The 24259-nt window shown below is 46.2% G+C and overlaps 1 protein-coding gene across 10 annotated transcripts in view; it reads left to right on the top strand.

The window, feature by feature from the left end:
- sdk2b (sidekick cell adhesion molecule 2b) overlaps positions 1-24259 on the top strand; it is a 464977-nt gene that overhangs the window by 367775 nt on the left and 72943 nt on the right. For all 10 annotated transcript variants that reach the window (XM_071409554.1, XM_071409557.1, XM_071409551.1 and 7 more), the window contains exons 4-5: positions 1224-1371; positions 16316-16449. In XM_071409554.1, coding sequence (XP_071265655.1) covers positions 1224-1371; positions 16316-16449 — 282 coding nt within the window. The remainder of the gene's footprint in view (positions 1-1223; positions 1372-16315; positions 16450-24259) is intronic.

The raw sequence follows: 24259 nt of genomic DNA, 5'->3' as shown, positions 1-24259 counted from the left end.
AGAGAGGGAGGGTGAGAGCGGGAGAGAGAGAGGGAGGGTGGGAGACTGAAAAGGAGAGGAGAGACAGAGGAACAGAGGGAGAGGGGAGGTTAGACCAGACAATTAGGATTGCAGAGAGACACCTCTTTGAAAGAGGAACACAGCGAGGAGAAGCATTGCAGATTAGGAACAACGACAACATCAAAGCAAAGTCGAGGGATTTGAAGACTTCACAGATTTCCATTTGGGTCCTAAGCAGTACAGCAGGACAGCAAAACCAGATTACAGATGTATTCTCTTTGAAAGAAAAAAGAGATTCGCCACAATCGACGACTGTCATTCTACACATTCAGGAAATCTGTATAGTTCAAAGTCTAAAGGCTTTTGCATGTATCAAAGATGGTATTATTTCTAAAATGTGTGGTAACTTAATTGACTGTTTGATGTATTATTCACATAGGGTTAGAGAGGATTTATTTGATTTTGAACATCTATTTGGCGGGGAATCTGACAGAAAGTTACCTTTCGAGTCCCCAACTCTGTGTCTTTAATGGCTTGTAGCACAACTAGGCCTACATCATCAATGACAGCCACTGCTCAAGCACTAGTCTCATTGGAACAACCTTGTGGACACGAAAGAGAAAGTGAAGCTACTATTCTTCAGCAATCCCCTCTTATTGAGTCTGAGGGGATAATGGCTGCGTTTACACAGGCAGCCTAAATCGGATATTTTTTCCCACTAATTGATCAGCTCTTTTGCCAATAATTGGGGAAAGATGAAAATTGGGCCAATGTTAGCTGTCGACGTTGTTATGTTCAGCTTGGAGGTAGTGAAGCTACGTTGTTTATTCATAACTGACCTTCTAGTGTTTCTACTGCATTTTCTCCTAAGGACTTTCGAAAACGTTTTTATTGCCGACACCATGTTTGAATTTGAAAAGGAAACCAAAATGAAAGAAAGTTTGAGAACGACAGGAAGACTGCATTATTGTGTAATATGAATGTGACAGTTATATTATATCAGTTCTATAGTTGCCAAAGTACAATTTTTTATTAAAAAAATGTTTGATCAACTTTTAATCAACGGCTGTCTGACCAACTGGTTCAATATAACACCTCAGTTCAAAAAAACAGATAGTGAAAACGTTTTCGGAGACAAAGGATCAAGTTTGAGAGAGAATATTCTCCTCAGGAATAACTCAACTGTAAAGAAAATGATGTTTCTCTCTCCTTTCTTTCTTTAGTTATGGGCAGTTTTGAAGAGGGTGAGCGTGCCCAGTCGGTCTCTCAGGGGGAGGGGGCGGTTGTTCCCGCTCCACGCATCAGGAGCTTTCCCCAGCCGCAGGTCACATGGTTCAGAGACGGACGCAAGATTCCGCCCAGCAGCCGCATGTAAGATGCACGATGATGCTGTCTCTTATGCAGCTCTCTCTCTCTTTCTCTTTCTCTCTCTCTCTCTCTCTCTCTCTCTCTCTCTCTCTCTCTCTCTCTCTCTCTCTCTCTCTCTCTCTCTCTCTCTCTCTCTCTCTCTCTCTCTCTCTCTCTCTCTCTCTCTCTCTCTCTCTATATATATATATATATACTGTATATATATATATGTACCTCTCTGTTATTGTTGTCACAGACAATGTGTCGTTTTTTCCATCAAGATGTTGTCTATTATGTGTTTGTGTGAATGTGTTGTTCAATCTATTGTGTTTCATATGTGTGGGCTGCATCTGTGGATTTTATGTATCTATATGCTTTGTGGTTGATTGTGCATGTGTTTGAGAGAGAGTCGGAGAGAGAGAGAGAGAGAGAGAGAGAGAGAGAGAGAGAGAGAGAGAGAGAGAGAGAGAGAGAGGACAAAGAGAGGAAGAGAAGGGGAAAGTGAGACAGAGCGTGATAGAGTGCATGTTCTATCTGGTTGTAACTATGTCTCCATCACTTGAAATAGTCTTCGCCTCAGTGAAATGTACTCCCAGGGCCTCTCCTCTACTCTCCCTTTACTCTGCCCTCCAAATGGAGGCGAGGCAGTGAGGGAGACTTGTTTACCAGGTCAAAGAGAGGCCTGGTACTATCAGAGTACATTGGGGCCAGACAGGGGCCTCTGAGAGGGGGGACAGGGGGCTCTGTGTCGCTCTGAGTGCCTGGCAGAGCCGCTAACAGCCTCAAATAGGATTCTTGTCTTGGTTTCTTGTTTTGGCATTCCCCCTCTTAAAATGGAAAAGGGGTCAAATAGAGAGTTGCTTTTGGAAAGAGGTGCTCGTTTTCTGGCCTGAGTGGGAGACTGGGAGCACTGCTAATTTTCAGTAGAAGGATTGTCTCCAGATATATATATCCACTACAGAACTGTAGGACTTGGAGACAGGCGGCAGCTACAGCCAAGGTGACAGCTTTGCTAATTGAGTTTTGGTTTCTTTTTCGTTTTGGCAGGTTATTTATTTGTCCTTGTCCTCTGTGTGTGAAAGGACACTGTGTGTGTGTGTGTGTGTGTGTGTGTGTGTGTGTGTGTGTGTGTGTGTGTGTGCGTGCGTGCGTGCGTGCGTGCGTGCGTGCGTGCGTGCGTGCGTGCGTGTATGTGTGTGTGTGAGGGGACACAGCATGTATGTGTGATAAAGGTGACACACCCCTCCCTCATCATGTGTCTGTGTATTCATCAGGGAGGTGACCTTCCCTTAGGTTAGACTGCGGCTTCCTTATCTGATACTCATCATCAGTAATCATCACCCGTCCCTGAATGACAATGAGACAAGGAGAGAGAGAGGGTGAAGGAAGGAGAGAGACAGAATAGACGAGAATTGGTTGGAGGAAAGTTGGAAAAGGGTGGGGAAAGAGTTAGAGGATGACTAATGAGTCTGGTGTGTCTCCTTCCTGCTGTGGGGTGGGTAAAGAGGTTGGTACCTCATTGTATACAAAACATGATGTTTCAAAAGCCTAATCAAAACACAACATTGAACTCTTTCGCTTTTCATATGGTTCCCATCGGAAAGTTAGCCTGGCTGACGCACGACCCACGTGACTCTCTGAGCTGGTGTTAGCCAGACTATCGGAAAGTAGCTCATTCTCATCACTTTCTCTCTCAAACACACATTCTCTCTCTCCCCCCTCTAACTTTTTCTCTCTCTCCCCCTCTCACTCTCTGCCCCCCCTGTCATCTCTCCCTCTCTCGCCAGCCACAGGGCCACCCACCGTGTGTCCTTCTAACACCCTTGTCCTTGCCTCCCGCTCTCTAGATCCTAACTTTCGAATTCCACACAAACCAGCTGCCAAGGTTAATATGTGCAAATAAGCACTGGCGATAACATGGTGGTCTTTTTTTAAAACAATTCTTTAATTGAATTTGAATAGCGCCACAGGCATCCACTATGTAGTGGCTTCAAAGCCTTAGTAGAAAGAGAGAGGGGGGAGAGAGAAAGGGAGAGAGAAGGGCGGCAGGTAGCCTAGTGTTTAGAGCATTGGGCCACTAACTGAAAGGTTGCAAGATCGAATCCCCGAGCTGACAAGGTAAAAATCTGTTGTTCTGCCCCTGAACAAGGCAGCTAACCCACTGTTGCTAGGCTGTCATTGTAAATAAGAATGTGTTCTTAACGGACTTGCCTAGTTACATTTTAAAAGAAATAGAGAGAGTGAATGAGCAGAAACAAAAATTAACCTTGTTGAAGGTTAAGTCTCTCACTGTATGGTTTCTCTGCTTGTTGTCACCAATAGCCTGTGCAGCCTGTCCTCTCACTGCAGCAGAGAAGTTATATACTCATTACTGGTCTGTATAAAGTTCACTCTAGCCTCTGGGGCACAGGTGTGTTTGGAGAGAGAGGAGAGCAACAGCCACCACGGGAGAGACAGGCACAGAGAATCTAAATGAGGGCATTGATTTTTGTTGTTCCCCACAATGAAATCGGGCAGGGGACTGTGGATCGGTCTGCGTCCATCTGTTAGTACGTTAGTTACACGCGATATCTCAGACAGCACTGGCCCGATTTGGACTCAACTTGGTTGAATGATGTGTCTTGCCATAGAGAACCGGCATTTTCAAAATGACACTGATTGGCCCAAGGCGGGAGCTATAGTAATTAACTGAATGTGTGAGTCACACCAGAGAGGAAGAGGTGAAGCTAGAGGGAAAACTGGGCCCGAAATGGAGGTCAATGAGAGAGTGTTGAATTTGGTTAACAAAACCTGTAATGGCTTATTTGCTACGTGTGGCTTATTTGATCGAATAGAAGTTTTGTAGTGTATAGGTTATTATTAGTGTACTGATATAAGTAGGATACGTGACATCCCGGCAACTTTGAGAAAAAACACTTTATATCGGAGTTGTGTTATTTGTTCACACGCGTATCTGCCCTCTCATTGGCTAGAGTGGTCCCACCTGATCTTGCCTCCTGCCGACTAGCCTGGGTACCAGTCTCTTTAGCTAATAATCTTTGCCACTCCTTGTTGTTGCCAAAGAGTCTTTGGCACATGACATGGAGTACAGAGAGTGGACAAGCTAAAGAGACAGGTACCCAGGCTGCCTTCCATTTGAGAAGACGTTTATTTTCATTGTTAGAGCGGCCACTTGAGAATCTGGTCAATATAATGGATAATCTGTGGTCACACACGATAACTGAAATGTGTTAGTCACACACGATATCTCAATTGGCCCAAGGGGGGCTCTGCATTATTTGTGGGGGACAACATGTTTCTCTGTCCCTTTCGCTCAGGTTTTCTCTCAAATTCAAAATAGTAAAAGGCTTTATTCAAGTCTCTCTCTCTCTCACGTCTTCTAGTTGAGGTGCCATACGTGTCATTTGCAGCATTTCTTCTCACCACCTTTCTCTTTCCTCTCCTCTCTCCTCTACCACTATAGAAAGGATATTTCCAGAATAACAAAGCAATATAACATCTTCTAAAATTGAACACAATTGACCCTGGGGGGTATCACTCCTTCTCCTTTACGTTCTGCTCTGGCACATTGATGCTGTTCAGAGATGACTTCCATCACACTGTAATCAGCCAGGTAGTCAGGCAGGTTGGAGCTGGGAGTTAGGAGTGTTGCGTGTGCGTGTGCGTCATGTTGGACCTAGTTGGGGGTTCTCGATGCCTGCCTGAGTCCCCCCATAGCAGGGTGGATGGGAGGGGAGTCGGTGAGGGCTTTGGATTCCAAGGACATGGAGGCGGGTTTAGTTATGTGTGAAAGTGTAGCCTTGGTTACGCATATCTTAGTTACGTTTTTCTCAACTTTCAAAGGCACATTGGACTGGTCTCCCTGGAACGAACAGGGAAATGAACATACAGTATCTATCACTATGGATATGTAAAGTAAACAAGATCCATGGTGGCTCAGAGAATTTCCCCATTTCGGCTCCCCTGCCTCCAGTTTCCCTTGACAGAGGCAATGTCTCATAGTGGGCCTGCGACTGTTATCTCTCTGCTGCCCGCCCTGCCTATGCAGCTGTTCTTTTTGGCATCCACCTAGTCTACTCTGTCCTCTCAGACTGTTAGCGTCCTTGTCGCAGAGAAAGAGTTCTATGTACTCTTCATAGTGATCATGTTTAGCTTCAACAACAGAAATATTGCCCTTAACTGAAAAGAGCAGTCATCTGTTCAAAAATGTAAAACCCAAACTGCCTTCTTTGTCTCCAATCTGCTTCTCTATGTTTGATTGATCACCACTGTCCTGAACAGGTTTGGTGTCTCGAATTCCGGCCGATCTGCTCTGCACTAGTTTGGTTTAGACTGACTGGGTCCCGGCCGGGCTCATTGGAATGCAGTGTGCCAGGGCTGGGTGAGGCCGAGGGGAGAAAAAGTACTTATTTAGCTCTAATAGCAATTACTCTTCTCTCATTGAATGAGATGCAATTGAAAGGGCCTTTTCCATTTGGGGGCTGTGATTTGTTGTGTTATTCCCGAGACTTAATGTGCTGTATAATCAGAGTCTCCTTCAGTAAACACATTTACCCGGAATTGCACCGCACCGTTTGCCAGATTGGAAGGTGAGTCAGGCACGAGGAGGAGAAGAGGAGTCAGGCACGAGGAGGAGAAGAGGAGTCAGGCACGAGGAGGAGAAGAGGAGTCAGGCACAAGGAGGAGTAGAGGAGTCAGGCACGAGGAGGAGAAGAGGAGTCAGGCACGAGGAGGAGTAGAGGAGTCAGGCACGAAGAGGCGTAGAGGAGTCAGGCACGAGGAGGAGAAGAGGAGTCAGGCACGAGGAGGAGAAGAGGAGTCAGGCACGAGGAGGAGTAGAGGAGTCAGGCACGAGGAGGAGAAGAGTGTTCAGGCACGAGTAGGAGAAGAGGAGTCAGGCACGAGGAGGAGTAGAGGAGTCAGGCACGAGGAGGACACGAGGAGGAGTAGAGGAGTCAGGCACGAGGAGGAGTAGAGGAGTCAGGCACAAGGAGGAGTAGAGGAGTCAGGCACGAGGAGGAGAAGAGGAGTCAGGCACGAGGAGGAGAAGAGGAGTCAGGCACGAGGAGGAGAAGAGGAGTCAGGCACGAGGAGGAGAAGAGGAGTCAGGCACGAGGAGGAGAAGAGGAGTCAGGCACGAGGAGGAGAAGAGGAGTCAGGCATGAGGAGGAGAGGAGTCAGGCACGAGGAGGAGAAGAGGAGTCAGGCACGAGGAGGAGAAGAGGAGTCAGGCACGAGGAGGAGAAGAGGAGTCAGGCACGAGGAGGAGTAGAGGAGTCAGGCACGAGGAGGAGAAGAGTGTTCAGGCACGAGTAGGAGAAGAGGAGTCAGGCACGAGGAGGAGTAGAGGAGTCAGGCACGAAGAGGAGTAGAGGAGTCAGGCACGAGGAGGAGAAGAGGAGTCAGGCACGAGGAGGAGAAGAGGAGTCAGGCACGAGGAGGAGTAGAGGAGTCAGGCACGAGGAGGAGAAGAGTGTTCAGGCACGAGTAGGAGAAGAGGAGTCAGGCACGAGGAGGAGTAGAGGGGTCAGGCACGAGGAGGAGTAGAGGAGTCAGGCATGAGGAGGAGTAGAGGAGTCAGGCAGGAGGAGGAGTAGAGGGGTCAGGCGGGCCCTAGCATGCGTTTTCTTTCTTAGTCAACCATTTTTCTCTATCTCTCTTTTTTCATCCGGAAACGTCTCTCTTGTCTCTCAAGACGTTGAGTCATGGATTTATCTCTGAGTGCTACAGCCCTACAACCTTGTAGCCATGACAGTTAACAACCTAACATAGCGTGGCCTACCTGGCAAATCACAGAGAGGAGAAGACTGGGGATGAGGAGGAATATTGATGCTTTGCTGACACCCGCTGTGCAATTACCAGTGTAATCTGCTGCTTAGAGAGAGTGGTCAATTAATAGGTCTGCCTGAGACATCCTACCTCCTGTCAGTCTAATATGGATTCTCCATTACTCACTGTGGTGTGTGTGTGTGTGTGTGTGTGTGTGTGTGTGTGTGTGTGTGTGTGTGTGTGTGTGTGTGTGTGTGTGTGTGTGTGTGTGCGTGTGCGTGTGCGTGTGGATGTACGTGTGTGTGTGTGTGTGTGTAGGATTAGTCCTGGTTGACCTGGCTGGACTCACTCACTGGTCAATAGAAAGGCTCAAGGAGAAACAGGTCCTAGTAGAGTATTGTAGGTGTGAGGAGGCTGCTAATGATCGGGATGCTGCTGAAATCTCAGATGTTCACCAAACTTTGAGGTGGGATGTCACATTCTCAAGGATATAGAGGAATCTGACTGATCTGACCACCATGCTGTGTCCAACTCTCAGGCAGTACATCAAGAGATGTGACAATTGATGTATATCTATTACTTATGCTATGAATACTCAATACCATAGTTGTCACGCCCTGACCATAGAGAGCTTTTTATTCTCTATGTTGGTTGGGTCGGGGTGTGACTAGGGTGGGTCATCTAGGTGTTTGTGTGTCTATGTTGGCCTGTTATGGTTCCTAATCAGAGGCAGCTGTTTATCGTTGTCTCTGATTGGGGATCATATTTAGGCAGCCATTTCCCCTTTGTGCTTTGTGGGATCTTGTCTAGGGATAGTTGTATGTCAGCACTATTATTAGCTTCACGTTTCATTTGTTTGTTTTGTTGTTTTGTTCTTTGTAGTTTTCATTTCCAAAATTAAAGGATGGAAACATACCACGCTGCATCTTGGTCCACTCCTTGTAACGATCGTAACAGAAGATCCCACCACAAACGGACAAAGCAGCGTGGCCAGGAGGAACAGGTATCCTGGGCCTGGGAGGATATCCAGGAGGTAAAGACATCCTGGACTTGGGAGGAGATAATGACAGGAGACGAAAGCCTTCAATGGAAGCAGACGCAAGCGGTGAAGGAAGGAGAGCGACAATGCCGGGGTTTCACGGCCACGACGCAAGCCAAAGAAGACGCCTCAAAATATTTTTTTGGGGGGGGGCACACGGGGTGGTCGGCGAAGTTGAGGTGTGAGTCGGAGACCGAGGAGTTATTGTACAAATTGGAGGAGAGTGAACGGAGGGGAGAGTTAGAGACCTTCGAGGAGTTGTTGGAAAAATTGGAGGAGAGTGAAGAGAGAGAGCTGTTGGTTTGGCGTAGTATGCACGGCATTCATCCTGAGGAGCATGTTAGCCGTCCGATGCCACCTGTGCCAGCTTCCTATACTCGTCCTGAGGAGCGTGTCATTTGTCCGGTACCATGTGGGCCGGTTCTACGCACCAGGTCTCCAGTGCACCTCCACAGCCCAGTACGTCCTGTGCTAGCTCCCCGCACTCACCGTGCGGAGTGTGTCATCGTTCCGGCACCATCTGTGCCAGCTCTACGCACCAGGTCTCCAGTGCGTCTCCACAGCACAGTACTTCCTGTGCCTGCTCCTCGCACTCTCCATCAAGTGTGCCTTCCTAGTCAGGTACGTCCTGTGCCTGCTCCTCGCACTCTCCCTGAAGTGCGTGTCCCCAGTCAGGTACGTCCTGTTCCTCCTCCCCGCACTCGCCCTGAGGTGCGTGTCATCAGCCCGGTGCCACCTGTACCGGTCCCACACATCAGGCCTCCAGTGCGCCTCCACAGCCCAGTACGTCCTGTGCCTGCTCCTCGCACTCTCCCTCAAGTGCGTGTCCCCAGTCAGGTACGTCCTGTGCCTGCTCCTCGCACTCTCCCTGAAGTCCGTGTCCCCAGTCAGGTACGTCCTGTGCCTCCTCCCCGCACTCGCCCTGAGGTGCGTGTCATCAGCCCAGTGCCACCTGTACCGATCCCACGCATCAGGCCTCCAGTGCGCCTCCACAGTCCAGTACCTTCTGTGCCTCCTTCCCGCACTCGCCCTGAGGTGCGTGTCATCAGCCCGGTGCCACCTGTACCGGTCCCACGCATCACATTTACATTTACATTTAAGTCATTTAGCAGACGCTCCACAGTCCAGAGCTTCCGGCGACAGTTCCCAGTCAAGAGCTTCCGGCGTCAAGAGCTTCCGGCGACAGCTCCCAGTCCAGAGCTTCCGGCGACAGTTCCCAGTCCAGAGCTTCCGGCGACAGTCCCCAGTCCAGAGCTTCCGGCGACAGTCCCCAGTCCGGAGCTTCCGGCGACGGTCCACAGTCCGGAACCTCCTACGATGGTCCACAGTCCGGGAACTTCCTACGATGGACCACAGTCCGGAACCTCATACGACGGTCCGCGGTCCGGAACCTCCTGAGACGGTCCGCGGTCCGGAACCTCCTGAGACCGTCTGCGGTCCAGAGCCTCCAGTGGGGGTTCTCAGTCTGGAGCCTCTGGCGACGATTCACAGTCCGGTTCCTCCAGCGACGATCTACGGCCCGGAGTCCCCGGCAATGACCTACGGTCCGGAGTCCCCGGCGACGATCTATGCTCCGGGGTCCCCGGCAACGATCTACGGTCCGGTTCCTCCGGCGACGATCCGCGGTCCAGAGCCGATTCACGGTCCGGTTCCTCCGGCGACAATCCACGGTCTAGAATATCCGCCGACGATCCACGGTCCGGTTCCTACGGCAAAAACCCACGGTCCATTTCCTCCGGCGACGACCCACGGTCCGGAGCTTCTGGCGACGATCCCCGCACCAGAGCCGCCATGGAGGAAGACGTATCGTACTTCGCCCCGCACCGGAGCCGCCCCCGACGGTAGATGTCCACCCAGACCCTCCCCTATTGAGTCAGGTTTTGCGGTCGGAGTCCGCACCTTTGGGGGGGGGGGGGGGGGACTGTCATGCCCTGACCATAGAGAGCCTTTTATTCTCTATGTTGGTTTGGTCGGGGTGTGACTAGGGTGGGTCATCTAGGTGTTTGTGTGTCTATGTTGGCCTGTTATGGTTCCCAATCAGAGGCAGCTGTTTATCGTTGTCTCTGATTGGGGATCATATTTAGGCAGCCATTTCCCCTTTGTGCTTTGTGGGATCTTGTCTAGGGATAGTTGTATGTCAGCACTATTATTAGCTTCACGTTTCTTTTGTTGTTTTGTTCTTTGTAGTTTTCATTTCCAAAATTAAAGGATGGAAACATACCACGCTGCATCTTGGTCCACTCCTTGTAACGATCGTGACAATAGTTCTGAAAATAACTTGGTTAAGGGTTAGCAGTAGGGGGTGGGAAGTCAAGCGGCCAGCTACAAATCATGAGAGCACACTCCCACTGAGACAAGCAAGTGGCTGTTTTTATGAGCAACAGCCTCCCTCCTCTCCTCCATCAATCTCCTCCCTCCCTCCCTTCCTCCATCCACCCTGGAGCTGTAGCTTTTCATTAGAACAATGTGTTGTGGAGCGGTGGAAGGCAGGGTGTCGGCTCTGGCCCAGGCCTGCCGCTTTATCCCCCCTGACCCCTCACCCCTCTCTCTCCTTGGGGAATCTGGCAGAGGCTGGCCCCGGTAACGGCTATTTGTCTGTAACTAATGGAGGTCTGAGGTGGGTGTCGGGGGGGGGGGGGGGGCGAAAAGAGGGAGAGACACACACACCACCATGACATTACACTCTTCCATTGTGTGTGTCTCCGAGTAGTCTGGACACTGTCACACTATGTCAACTGTGTTTTACACAAACACACACACACACACAAGACTACACACACGTGCAAGCACACACGCATGGACACACACCAATATTGATGGGAGCTGTACATAATCATTATCAGTGTTAGCTGTCAATCACTTTCCTCCCCCATGGCATCAAATACATAAATAAACCCTAGATGGAAAATAATTACAAACAGAGATACATGACACCTCCAGGCCCCAGCACAGCACAGCACAGCACATCACAGCACAGCACAGCACATCACAGCACATCACAGCACATCACATCACATCACAGCACAGCAGCACATCACATCACATCACAGCACAGCACAGCACAGCACAGCACAGGCTCTTGCTATAAGTGGCCAACATATATCAGAGATGCTGCCTGCTGTCCAGCCTTCTGCATTGCAGCCTCCCGGCAGACTCCTTAGTTAATGGGAGCTGTTACAGTGGAATAACAATGCAAATGTGGGTTAAATCAAAAAAAAGAGAGCGAGAGAGAGAGAGAGAGAGAGAGAGAGAGAGGGATAAGTATACCCATAGACATATGGACCCGCACAAACACACATACGCACGCACATACACGCTCACACAAACACATGCTTTCTCTCTCTCTCTTTTGTTCACACTCTCTCTCTCTCCACCCATCTTTCTCACTCCTACAAAACACACACTCCGACATATCTGATTTGTCCTAATTTCCCAGCTCCCTGTCTTGATAAATCCCATGCAGCAGCAGCAGCATCACATTGCTAAACCATCATTAGCACAGAGCTCCTGACAGCTCACACTGCCAACAGAGAGAGAGAGAAAGGGAGAGAGACAGAGAGAGAGAGAGACAGAGAGAGAGCGAGAGAGCGAGAGGGGGGAAGAAAGGATAGAAATACTTCTTCATACTTTACTAAATCACCTTGAAGAAGCAGCTATAGAACAGCCCTGAGGTTCCTCCACTCTTGCTCTCTCTTTCCTTCGGCCTATATCTTGATGTAGACATGGCAGATGATTCCTTCTACTGCTTTCACAGGTTTGCATCCCAAATTGCACCCTATTCCTTACATAGTGCACTACTTTTGACCAGAGTCCTATGGATCCTGGTCATAAGTGGTGCACTATGTAGGGAATAAGGTGTAATTTAGGATGGGCTCATGTTGAAGGTTAAAGAGAGAACAAGCAGCAGGGGAGACACGTGTGTGTGTGTGTGTGTGTGTGTGTGTGTGTGTGTGTGTGTGTGTGTGTGTGTGTGTGTGTGTGTGTGTGTGTGTGTGTGTGTGTGTGTGTGTGTGTGTGTGTGTGTGTGTGTGTGTGTTCATGTGTTCATGTGTGTGTGTTCATGTGTGTGTTCATGTGTGTGTGTTCATGTGTGTGTGTTCATGTGTGTGTGCGTGGGCGTGGGCGTGGGCATGTGTGTGTTTGTAGCTAGGAGATTTAGAGAGAGAGAGTAGTGTTAGTGTATCTGTCAGTGCAGATTATATATTTATAATTATAAACTGGGTGGTTCAAGCCCTGAATGCTGATTGGCTGACAGACGTGGTATATCAGACCGTATACCACGGGTATGACAAAACATTTATTTTTACTGTTCTAATTACGTTGGTAACCAGTTTATAATAACAATAAGGCACCTCTGAGGTTTATGATATAGGGGCAATATACCACAGCGTTGCGTTGTGCGTAAGAACAGCCCTTAGCCATGGTATATTGACTGTATACCACACCCACTCGGGCATTATTGTTTAAGTGTATGTAGTATTCAGGTACACAATGAGGATGATTGGCTGCATTATATAGTAATGCCTTTTAATACAGTGAATATCTACTCACTATAATCACTATATTCATCCGTAGCCAGTTACTTATCTTATAAGCTACAGGCATCGTTACACACTGTCCCCGTTTTGGAAAGGTCCCGGGAATCACCTGGGATTCATTTAACGCTCCGGACAGTTCCACTCCATCCACTTCCCTATGGGAATCCATAATTCATCTCCAAGGTGACGGTCTGGGATGTGTCTCCACAGCGATGAGCTAGGACAGTAGTATTAAATATTAACCATGGATTTAGTCAGGCCTACGAGACGCTTTGGAACGACTGACTTTTTTCAGGCCCATACGACGCTCTGGGAATCACAAATGAGGCGTCTCTCGCTTGGAGATATTTTTAAATCAATCAGTCAGGCGGTTGGAACTTGTAAGTCATGAAGAGAACCCAAAGCACAGGTATACAGCACCAATAACACCCTGCTTTTCCATCACCTCCATCTCTCTCCTCTACTGGGGGCCATTGTGTTGTTTTCCACATGCAGCAGTGGAGAAATCATGTTTGAGAGATGTGTTTTTATAACGGGTTCAGCTCAGGTACACACACACACACACACACACACACACACACACACACACACACACACACACACACACACACACACACACACACACACACACACACACACACACACACACACACACACACACACACACACACACACACACACATATACACACACACACGCACAGTACAGTGTATAAGTCGGTTGGTCTCCCATTGTGTCTGCTGGCCATTGTTGGTTTTTCTATTCTTGTTGTTTTGCTGTGTTCTTGTTAGTGACCCTGGCCTGACTGCTCGTTATACAGTAGAATATCAGTCTAGCAGGAGCAGGGCTCTTTAGCCATCTTACTTATAGAATGGTCGTTCTTGAAATGCAGTTACTTTTGAGCATGGTATTTTGGAAAAAATGTACTTACATTTTCTGGATTTTTAATTTCTATCTGTTTGGTTTCATTTTCTGATTCTAAATCAACTAATATACTGTAGCAGCATAATGACTTTAAATATGTTTTTTTACCATTATGATAACATTGTACCAGCAGTAGGAGAAGGAACACCAATTACAAATCTAAGGTCATTAATTCTTTACAAATTGTTAACTAAACTGATTATTTTGCTCACAATGTGATTTCTCTTCATTTAAATTGAGTAACGCCAATGACACTTTGTATTTTGACACACCAAATTATTGATGGAATCTTCAAATTTATGGCATAATTAAAAGGTGTGATTAGTTATTTGTTTAATTTAATATAGGCCCCTCCCCCGATAACAGTTTGCCACTGGAGGGAATAATCAAGGTCCTTGTATATCTTTGCAATGATTGATTTTCAAGACGATAACACCAATGACATAAAACATATTATATTTGTAAAAAAAATAATACAGATTTGAATAGCCTTATTTGTTTTTGTTGATCTATACAATGTATTAAATACTTTTGTTTACTTTCTAGCATTCAAAATCATAGATAGATATCTCTGAATCCCCAAAACATGTCACTACAACTCTACTCATCACTACTGGGACAAGCCAATTTGCTTACACTAAGTACTTTAAACAATGCATCGTTTTGCAGTATTAAGCATTATCTTTTGTCACTGTTATAAACAGTTCAATATAAACAAAAACATGAATGATGTGTAACTATTTGTCATTTTAAAGTGTTTTTCGTGGTTGCAAAGGTGAGGGATGCAAATGCCACCGCAATTCAAGAACGACCCAGAACCCTAATGGCTGATAAACAGGACTTGGTCTCTGCTAACTCATTTCACATAGATGGCATCTAAACTCAGCGTACGTGTGAGGGGAGGGTGGGGGTGAAGGGCTTCATGGTGTGTGCGTGTGTGTTTGTATGTGTCTGTGATTAGAGGAGGAGGGACGCATCGGCAGGCGAACCGCAGCACCCTCGCTGTGCTGTAGCGGCGTCAGGGTCTGCTGGTACATAGGGGCGTGCACACACCCCAGGAAGCCAAACCAAGCACCTCTCCACTCCGAATAGAACACAAGTAAAGCACACCGTCCGTGACACACAGCCGAGACACTTATTTACAACCCACCATTAATCACAACAACCTCTTACCGCTGCTGCTGGTTGCCAAGTGCATACTCGTTAAGTCTCCCAGACTTCCAGTTGATTATCAATACCATGGCCTTGTTCATTCAGGACGGTTCAGGTTTCAGAGTACTGAGCATTGCAGCTAGAAATGTTGTCTCCGGTATGCATGTGAAGATAGACTAAAGGGGCACATACACTACATGACCAAAAGTATGTGGACACCTGCTTGTTGAACATCTCATTCCAAAAGCATGGGCATTAATATGGAGTTGGTCCCCCCTTTGCTGTTATAACAGCCTCCACTCTTCTGGGAGTGGAGCTTTCCACTAGATGTTGGAACATTGCTATGGGGACTTGCTTCCATTCAGTCACAAGAGCATTAGTGAGGTTGGGCACTGATGTTGGGAGATTAAGCCTGGCTCACAGTCGGTGTTCCAATTCATCCCAAAGGTGTTTGATGGGGTTGAGGTCAGGGCTCTGTGCAGACCAGTCAAGTTCTTCCACACCGATCTCGACAAACGATTTCTGTATGGGACTTGCTTTGTGCACGGGGACATTGTCATGCTGAAACAGAAATGGGCCTTCCTCAAACTGTTGCCACAAGTTGGAAGCACAGAATCTTCTAGAATGTCATGGTATGCTGTAGTGTTAAGATTTCCCTTCACTGGAACTAAGGGGCCTAGCCTGAACCATGAAAAAGAGCCCCATTATTCCTCCTTCACCAAACTTTATAGTTGGCACTATGCATTGGGGCAGGTAGCGTTCTTCTGGCATCCGCCAAACTCAGATTCGTCCACCGGGCTACCAGATGGTTAAGCGCGATTCATCACTTCAGAGAACGTGTTTCCCCTGCTCCAGAGGCAACAAAATAGTGAATGTGCTTGTATTTAACTTTACTTGTGCGTGTACTTTATTTGTTCATTTGTATCCAACATTTCCTTTCTGTTGCACTGATTGTATAGTAGGATATGTGTGTGCTGTATGATCCTCAGAGTGGTGGTGGTTTGTATTTCTCCAGGGGCGAGGTGCGTTCACATTAGTATGCTGTCTCTTGGAGGAGAGAGAGAGAGAAATGGAGGGAGAGGGAGGGTGAGGGGGTCGGTGGCAACGTGTCCAAACATTCAATCCAGCTCCAAATTGGTGAACAGGTGCTGATAATAAGCAAACATTGATTGTAAACAAAGGTGGGGCTATAATTGGTAGACTGCAGGGAGAGGAGCTCTAGGTCTCAGTCCACTGGTCAGCACAGCACAGGGTGGGAGGGGCAGGAGCAGGGGAGGAGCTAGTACAAACAACAGGGAAACTAGGATCTTATTCAGTTCTATACCTGGAGGACATTTGTTCCTGGGGAAGAAAGTGTGTGTGTGTATGTGTGTTATACAAGACTGTGTGTGTGTGTTGGGGGGGGTCCAAGAGAAATAAGTCAAATAGCATCTCAATAATGCAGGTTGTGGAGCAAAACCCTGCACACAGATAGCCTACAGAGGTTTTTTTCTGTGTGGTGTTCTTGGCAGTGTAGTGACCGAATGTGTCTCTCTGTGTTCCTCAGAGCCATTACCCTGGACAACACTCTGGTCATCCTGTCCACGGTGGCCCCTGATGCTGGACGCTACTACGTACAGGCGGTCAACGACAAGAACGGGGAAAACAAGACCAGCCAACCCATCACCCTGTCTGTTGACAGTGAGTAGCAGTGGAGCATTATGGAGAGATATGAGCACACACATGAATGAAGGCTTGCACATACACACATGAATGAAGGCTTGCACATACACACATGAATGAAGGCTTGCACATACACACATGAATGAAGGCTTGCACATACACACATGAATGAAGGCGTGCACATACACACATGAATGAAGGCTTGCACATACACACATGAATGAAGGCTTGCACATACACACATGAATGAAGGCTTGCACATACACACATGAATGAAGGCTTGCACATACACACATGAATGAAGGCTTGCACATACACACATGAATGAAGGCTTGCACATACACACATGAATGAAGGCTTGCACATACACACATGGATGAAGGCTTGCACATACACACATGAATGAAGGCTTGCACATACACACATGGATGAAGGCTTGCACATACACATATGAATGAAGGCTTGCACATACACACATGGACCACACGCACGCAGACACAAATGCACACATGCACCGAACGCACACACATGTAGACACACGTAGACACACACACACACACAAGGATGCATGCCCACATACACATACATACACACACACACGTCAGCAGGCAGATAGAGTTGATTATACTGTATAAGACAAGCGAAGGAAGCAGCTGCTCTTCTGGTGAAGAGTTGATTATATGACACCCACACATACACACACACACTTCCAGACACAGACACTATGGCCAGCAGCAGCAGAGCAGATTCCACATTGAGAGAGAATCAAGCGCAGGCTGGTGCAGTTCAAGGTATTAGACTTGATTATAGAGGAAGCAGACATGGCCTATGGCACAGTGCAGGGGGACAGTTGATTAGAACATAACTCAGACCCAGACAGTAGATCTCAGAGGAGTAGAGCTAGCTGATGAGTAGAGGGACCAGAACAGACAGAAAGACACAACATAATAGACAGAACAGAGCAGAACAGAGCAGAACAGAGCAGAGAGAACAGAACAGAGCAGACAGAAAAGAGCAGACATGCAGACAGAACAGAACAGAGCAGACAGAACAGAGCAGACAGAACAGAACAGAGCAGATATAATAGAGCAGACAGAACAGAGCAGATATAATAGAGCAGACAGAACAGAGCAGACAGAGCAGACAGAACAGAACAGAGCAGACAGAAAAGAGCAGACATGCAGACAGAACAGAACAGAGCTAATAGAGCAGACAGAACAGAGCAGACAGAGCAGATATAATAGAGCAGACAGAAAAGAGCAGACAGGCATACAGAATAGAGCAGACAGACCAGAGCAGACAAACCAGAGCAGACAGACCAGACAGACCAGAGCAGACAGTATAGAACAGACCAGACAGAACAGAGCAGACATAATAGAGCAGACAGAAAAGAGCAGACAGAACAGAACAGACAGACCAGAGCAGATAGACCGGATCAGACAGTGTAGAACAGAGCAGACAGAACAGAACAGAGCAGACAGAATAGAGCAGACAGAACAGAACAAACATAATAGAGCAGACAGAACAGAGCAGATAGAACAGAACGGAGCAGACAGAATAGAGCAGACAGAAAAGAGCAGACAGGCAGACAGAACAGAATAGACAGAACAGAGCAGACAGACCAGAGCAGACAGACCAGAGCCGACAGTATAGAACAGAGCAGATGGAACAGAAGACAGAATAGAGCAGACAGAAAATAGCAGAAAGGCAGAAATAACAAAATAGACAGAACAGAGCAGACAGACCAGAGCAGACAGTATAGAACAGAGCAGACAGAACAGAGCAGACAGAACAGAATAGACAAAACAGAGCAGACAGACCAGAGCAGACAGACCAGAGCCGACAGTATAGAACAGAGCAGATAGAACAGAAGACAGAATAGAGCAGACAGAAAAGAGCAGAAAGGCAGAAAGAACAGAATAGACAGAACATAGCAGACAGACCAGAGCAGACAGTATAGAACAGAGCAGACAGAAAAGAGTAGACAGGCAGATAGAACAGAACAGAGCAGACAGTATAGAACAGAGCAGACAGAACAGAACAGACAGAACAGAGCAGACATAATAGAGCAGACAGAACAGAACAGAGCAGACAGAACAGAGCAGAGCAGACAGAACAGAATAGAGCAGACAGAAAGGAGCAGACAGGCAGACAGAACAGAGCAGACAGAACAGAACAGACAAAATAGAACAGAGCAGACAGAATAGAGCAAACAGAACAGAGCAGACAGAACAGAACAGAGCAGACAGAATAGAGCAAACAGAACAGAGCAGACAGACAGGCAGACAGTATGGTACATATGGCTGGTGCTAGTTGAGATAGAGGTATAGCAGAGGGAGAGAATGTGGGGAGTGTCAGAGAGAGAGACATGCACACTGCCACTGTGAAGGACACACAGCCCTTGCCAGAGTGTGTGTATGTGTGTGTTTCTCGGTCCCTGCAGGGATGTCCCTCACACAGCATTATTCCCCTGGGATCCACCAACACTCAACTGATCCTAGATCAGTGTCGGAAGGACGGAGAGAGGGAAGTGTACAGGGGAAGCTTATTCTGTCAGTAAAACACACACATAGACAGACTTAGAGCTGTTGCGGTGACCATATTACCGCCACACTAGCAGTCATGCACCATGACCGCAGTAAAATTCCGCGTGACCGCTGAGTCCCATGATCTCCTTTCAAGCAGTCTGGACATGCTTTGGTAGTACCCAACTCACTAACGATCATCAGGTCCTAATGGCCTGGTACTCAGGGCTCTATTGTCCCTCAAACCACTCTGACATCAATGCAAATGGCATTAAAAATCACATCAAACACTTATCATCAAAACAGTATCATGCTCTTAACACACCTCACTGTGATGATCAATATTAAGAAAGAAGTTCGACAGCAGGTTGAAACTGAGTGTAAAACATGGTCATTGTAGTTGTTTTAAAGCCTAACACAACGAAATGGACAGCTCTTTCTAAGGTGAAGATTAGTTCAAAACCCCCATATGCATATTAGAGCTAATGCATACGCATAGGGATATGAGCCCAAGCCCGAAAAAAAAAAAACGGAATTAAAAGTATGATTGTGCCGTTATACAATACATAGCCTACCGCTTATTGCGCATTGCGCATAGTAGAAAAATATAAAACAAACGTGATTTAAGATGTCTTTGGTACATAATTGGTCTAGCCTGTAGTAATGGCCTTTGAGTGAGGACTGTATTATTATGCATACTGGATGGACTGGTTACCTTACGCTACGCTCCAGAATGTTCTCTGGGAGAGAACGTGTAGCCCCAGGCCATGCAGTTGGTTCATTGATTGTGCAGGGCGATTTTGAATAGCACAGTATTGAGTATTTAAAAAAATATATTTTCATAATTCATTGGGTGACACATTACCTTTAGCTATACAGAATATCTCACCGCCGTGCGTTTCCATCTCCACCTCTGTCCTTTATTTCTTTCACGAGCGCACAAGACAGAGTGTCAACAAATCAAATCAAATCAAAGTTTATTTGTCACGTGCGCCGAATACAACAGGTGTAGTAGACCTTACAGTGAAATGCTTACTTACAGGCTCTAACCAACAGTGCAAAAAAGGTGTTAGGTGAACAATAGGTAAGTAAAGAAATAAAACAACAGTAAAAAGACAGGCTTTATACAGTAGCGAGGCTATAAAAGTAGCGAGGCTACATACAGACACCGGTTAGTCAGGCTGATTGAGGTAGTATGTACATGTAGATATGGTTAAAGTCACTATGCATATATGATGAACAGAGAGTTGCAGTAGCTTAAAAGAGGGGTTAGTGGGTGGCGGGACACAATGCAGATAGCCCGGTTTAATGAAATACTGTATGTTTCTTTGAGAAAACATGTTACTATAGATGATCTTGAACCACTTTCACTTTTACGGAGTGAAATTAGTGTTGTTGTATTTATTCCTCAGCTGCTCATATTAAGCACATGCCCCACTATAAAACCCAAGTAGCCAGCCATTCATTACTGAAAAACGGACCGGCAGGAAAGTGCTCGGCTTCCATTCATACAGATGAATGGAAGCATGAATGTCTTTTTCCCCTGCCTCTGTTCCTGCCCATTTGATAATGGACCATTCTAAATCGAAACAAATTGTACATATTAGTAAAGACAAGATTCAAATGAGAATAGTCTGATGGGTGAAAATAGGATCTCTTGGTGAGAGAATAGCTGTGCAGCCTGAGGCAAGGAACAGAGAGCAAGCTTTTTTTTACCTCTTTCTCAAATCATCAGCATCCTATAGTAGCACCATGCAGCCCATATTTTTTGATTTCAAAGACATTCTAAGGTTTGTATCATTCACATCTAAAGTTGCCAAATAATTCAAAATCTAGCATATAGGACCTGTTTCAAATGATCACTTTTATGCTCAACATAGACACTTCATATGCGCAGTTGCGGAATGGGAAAAATATCCTTTCTATTTTATTCAGCTAAGTTCAATTATATTTGTCTTACTATAAAATCATATCATATAAAATAATGGCAAGGGGCTTATAAGCATATCTTGTCAGCTAAACAAGCAAGCCTACAGTCTATGGCATGCAACATAGCCAGATAACATACTCATAGAATTTTCTTCTGAAACACATTTTATTCATGTCATAATGTTTCTTTAGACCTGACTAAAATAAATAATGGATTTATTGTGATGGTGTATATATAATGGAATACTTGTATTTTTTTAAATGTAGACGTTGCCAAGATGTGCATCAGTGGCTTCTATGTGTGGAGGCCTGGAGATGCTAAACCTGTTTATGTTCATTAACGGTTAATTACCGTGAGACTGGCATACTTTTGCATAACAATAACCCTCTGACAAAATTTCATGACCGCCACAGCCCTGTCACCCACTCAAACTTTAGTTGTTTCTGAGGTGTGTATGCAGCCATGGTAGGATAGATGGATCACAATGTGTTTCTCCTGGACTCTAGACTCATCTTTCCTACTGCCATGGGCATCTTTCCATCTTGGAATCCTCACACAATCCCACACACAAGCTCTCTCTCTCTCTCTCTCTCTCTCTCTCTCTCTCTCTCTACCTCTCTAAGGTTTAGTCTTTCACAGTTTTGACTTTGGCGTAGCAATATTTACACATTTTTCCAGTTCCGTAGCAAATGTTATTACCAGTGGCCACACTACTGTCCTGTTCTATTCTCCTCAGTGCTATGAACAGAGATGTATGCTCCGGTCAGTTCCAATATCTCACATGGCCGCACACACGTACACTTATCCACTCTGCCCACTGGAAATGAAATGTACTGTTCAGCACAGCTCCGGCCTGAAAATGAGCTTTGGCTATTTAATAAGCCAGAGCAGACCATCCACAGCGACATTTAATATGAACTGCATACCTTTTAGATTGCATCATATCTATTGTATAGAGTCCGCTGTCATGCACACAGAAAACACACACTGATCACTGTTTGAGCCTGTTGTGTTCTCTCTTTCATTCTCTCTCTCTCCCACTCTCTCTCAATTCAATTTCAATTCAATTTAAGGGCTTTATGGGCATGGGAAACATATGTTTACATTGCCAAAGCAAGTGAAATAGATAATAAACAAAAGTGAAATAAACAATAAAACATTTACAATAAACTTTACACTTACAAAAGTTCCAAAAGAATAAAGACATTTCAATGTCATATTATGTCTACATACAGTGTTGTAATGATGTGCAAATAAACATAAATATAGGTTGTATTTACAATGGTGTTTGTTCTTCACTGGTTGCCCTTTTCTTGTGGCAACAGGTCACAAATCTTTCTGCTGTGATGGCACACTGTGGTATTTCACCCAATAGATATGGGAGTTTATCAAAATTGGATTTGTTTTCAAATTCTTTGTGGGGCTCTGTGGGAAATCTGAGGGAAATATGTGTCTCTAATATGGTCATACATTTGGCAGGAGGTTAGGAAGTGCAGCTCAGTTTCCACCTCATTTTGTGGGCAGTGTGGCAACTGGACCTTTTTTGGAACACCATTATTTTTGTCTTACTGAGATTTACTGTCAGGGCCCAGGTCTGACAGAATCTGTGCAGAAGATCTAGGTGCTGCTGTAGACCCTCCTTGGTTGGGGACAGAAGCACCAGATCATCAGCAAACAGTAGACATTTGACTTCCGATTCTAGTAGGGTGAGGCCAGGTCCTGCAGACCGTTCTAGTGCCCTCGCCAATTCGTTGATATATATGTTGAAGAGGGTGGGGCTTAAGCTGCACCCCTGTCTCACCCCATGGCCCTTGGAAAGAAATGTGTGTGTTTTTTGCCAATTTTAACCACACACTTGTTGTTTGTGTACATGGATTTTATATTGTCGGTTATTTTTCTCCCAACACCACTTTCCATCAATTTGTATAAAGCAGGCCCTCATGCCAAATTGAGTCTAAAGCTTTTTTGAAATCAACAAAGCATGAAAAGACTTTGCCTTTGTTTTGGTTTGTTTGTTTGTCAATTAGGGTGTGCAGGGTGAATACGTGGTCTGTTGTACAGTAATTTGGTAAAAAACTATTTGACATTTGCTCAGTACATTGTTTTCACTGAGGAAATGTGTCTCTTTCTCTCTCTCCCTCTCTCGCTCTCTCTCAATTAAATTACATTTAATTTGCTTTATTGGCATGAGGTAACAATGTACATGTTGCCAAAGATTTCTTTGGACATTTACAATATTAACATAATGAATAATAATAATCAGTATTGTCAATGGGACAACAGTAACAACAATAACCAAGGGTAAAAATAACCATACATTGAACAAGAACAATAAGCATAGAGAACATGTGCAGGTTGGTTGGTCTGTCAGACACTGTCCTTTACCTAATGGCAGGCAGCAATCTAGTGCGCTGCCAACCCACAGCTCTCTGCATCCTGCCCCAACAGGACGGGTAGCCTATCCTCATCAGAGAGGTCTTTGAAACCTTGAATAAGGGTTTCAAATTTGGGGAAATGACACTCAAACCTTTCCTCTACAGGGTGCCAGGTTTTCCTGTGTCTACCCTTCTCAATGGCAAGGCTTTGCTCACTGAGCCTGTACTTTGTCAAGGTTTTTCTAAGGTTTTTATCAGTAACCATGGTCAAATAGTACTGTCGATTTAGGGCCAGATAGCACTGCATTTTGCTTTGTGCTTTGTGCTTGTGTTTCCCAATAAGTAATGTAGTTTTGTTTTGACTGTGTTGTAATTTGGTTTGATCTGATTGATTGGATGTTCTGGTCCTGAGGCCTCAGTGTGTTAGTAGAATAGGTTTGTGTACTCAGCCCCAGGACCAGCTGGATGAGGGTCCTGAGGCTTCAGTGTGTTAGTAGAACAGGTTTGTGTACTCAGCCCCAGGACCAGCTGGATGAGGGTCCTGAGGCTTCAGTGTGTTAGTAGAACAGGTTTGTGAACTCAGCCCCAGGACCAGCTGGATGAGGGTCCTGAGGCTTCAGTGTGTTAGTAGAACAGGTTTGTGTACTCAGCCCCAGGACCAGCTGGATGAGGGTCCTGAGGCTTCAGTGTGTTAGTAGAACAGGTTTGTGAACTCAGCCCCAGGACCAGCTGGATGAGGGTCCTGAGGCTTCAGTGTGTTAGTAGAACAGGTTTGTGAACTCAGCCCCAGGACCAGCTGGATGAGGGTCCTGAGGCTTCAGTGTGTTAGTAGAACAGGTTTGTGAACTCAGCCCCAGGACCAGCTGGATGAGGGTCCTGAGGCTTCAGTGTGTTAGTAGAACAGGTTTGTGAACTCAGCCCCAGGACCAGCTGGATGAGGGTCCTGAGGCTTCAGTGTGTTAGTAGAACAGGTTTGTGAACTCAGCCCCAGGACCAGC

Source organism: Salvelinus alpinus, chromosome 7, assembly GCF_045679555.1.
Source record: "Salvelinus alpinus chromosome 7, SLU_Salpinus.1, whole genome shotgun sequence".
Taxonomy (NCBI): Eukaryota; Metazoa; Chordata; class Actinopteri; order Salmoniformes; family Salmonidae; genus Salvelinus; species Salvelinus alpinus.
Note: the sequence above shows the minus strand (reverse complement) of the source record. Positions and strands in the feature narration are given on the sequence as shown.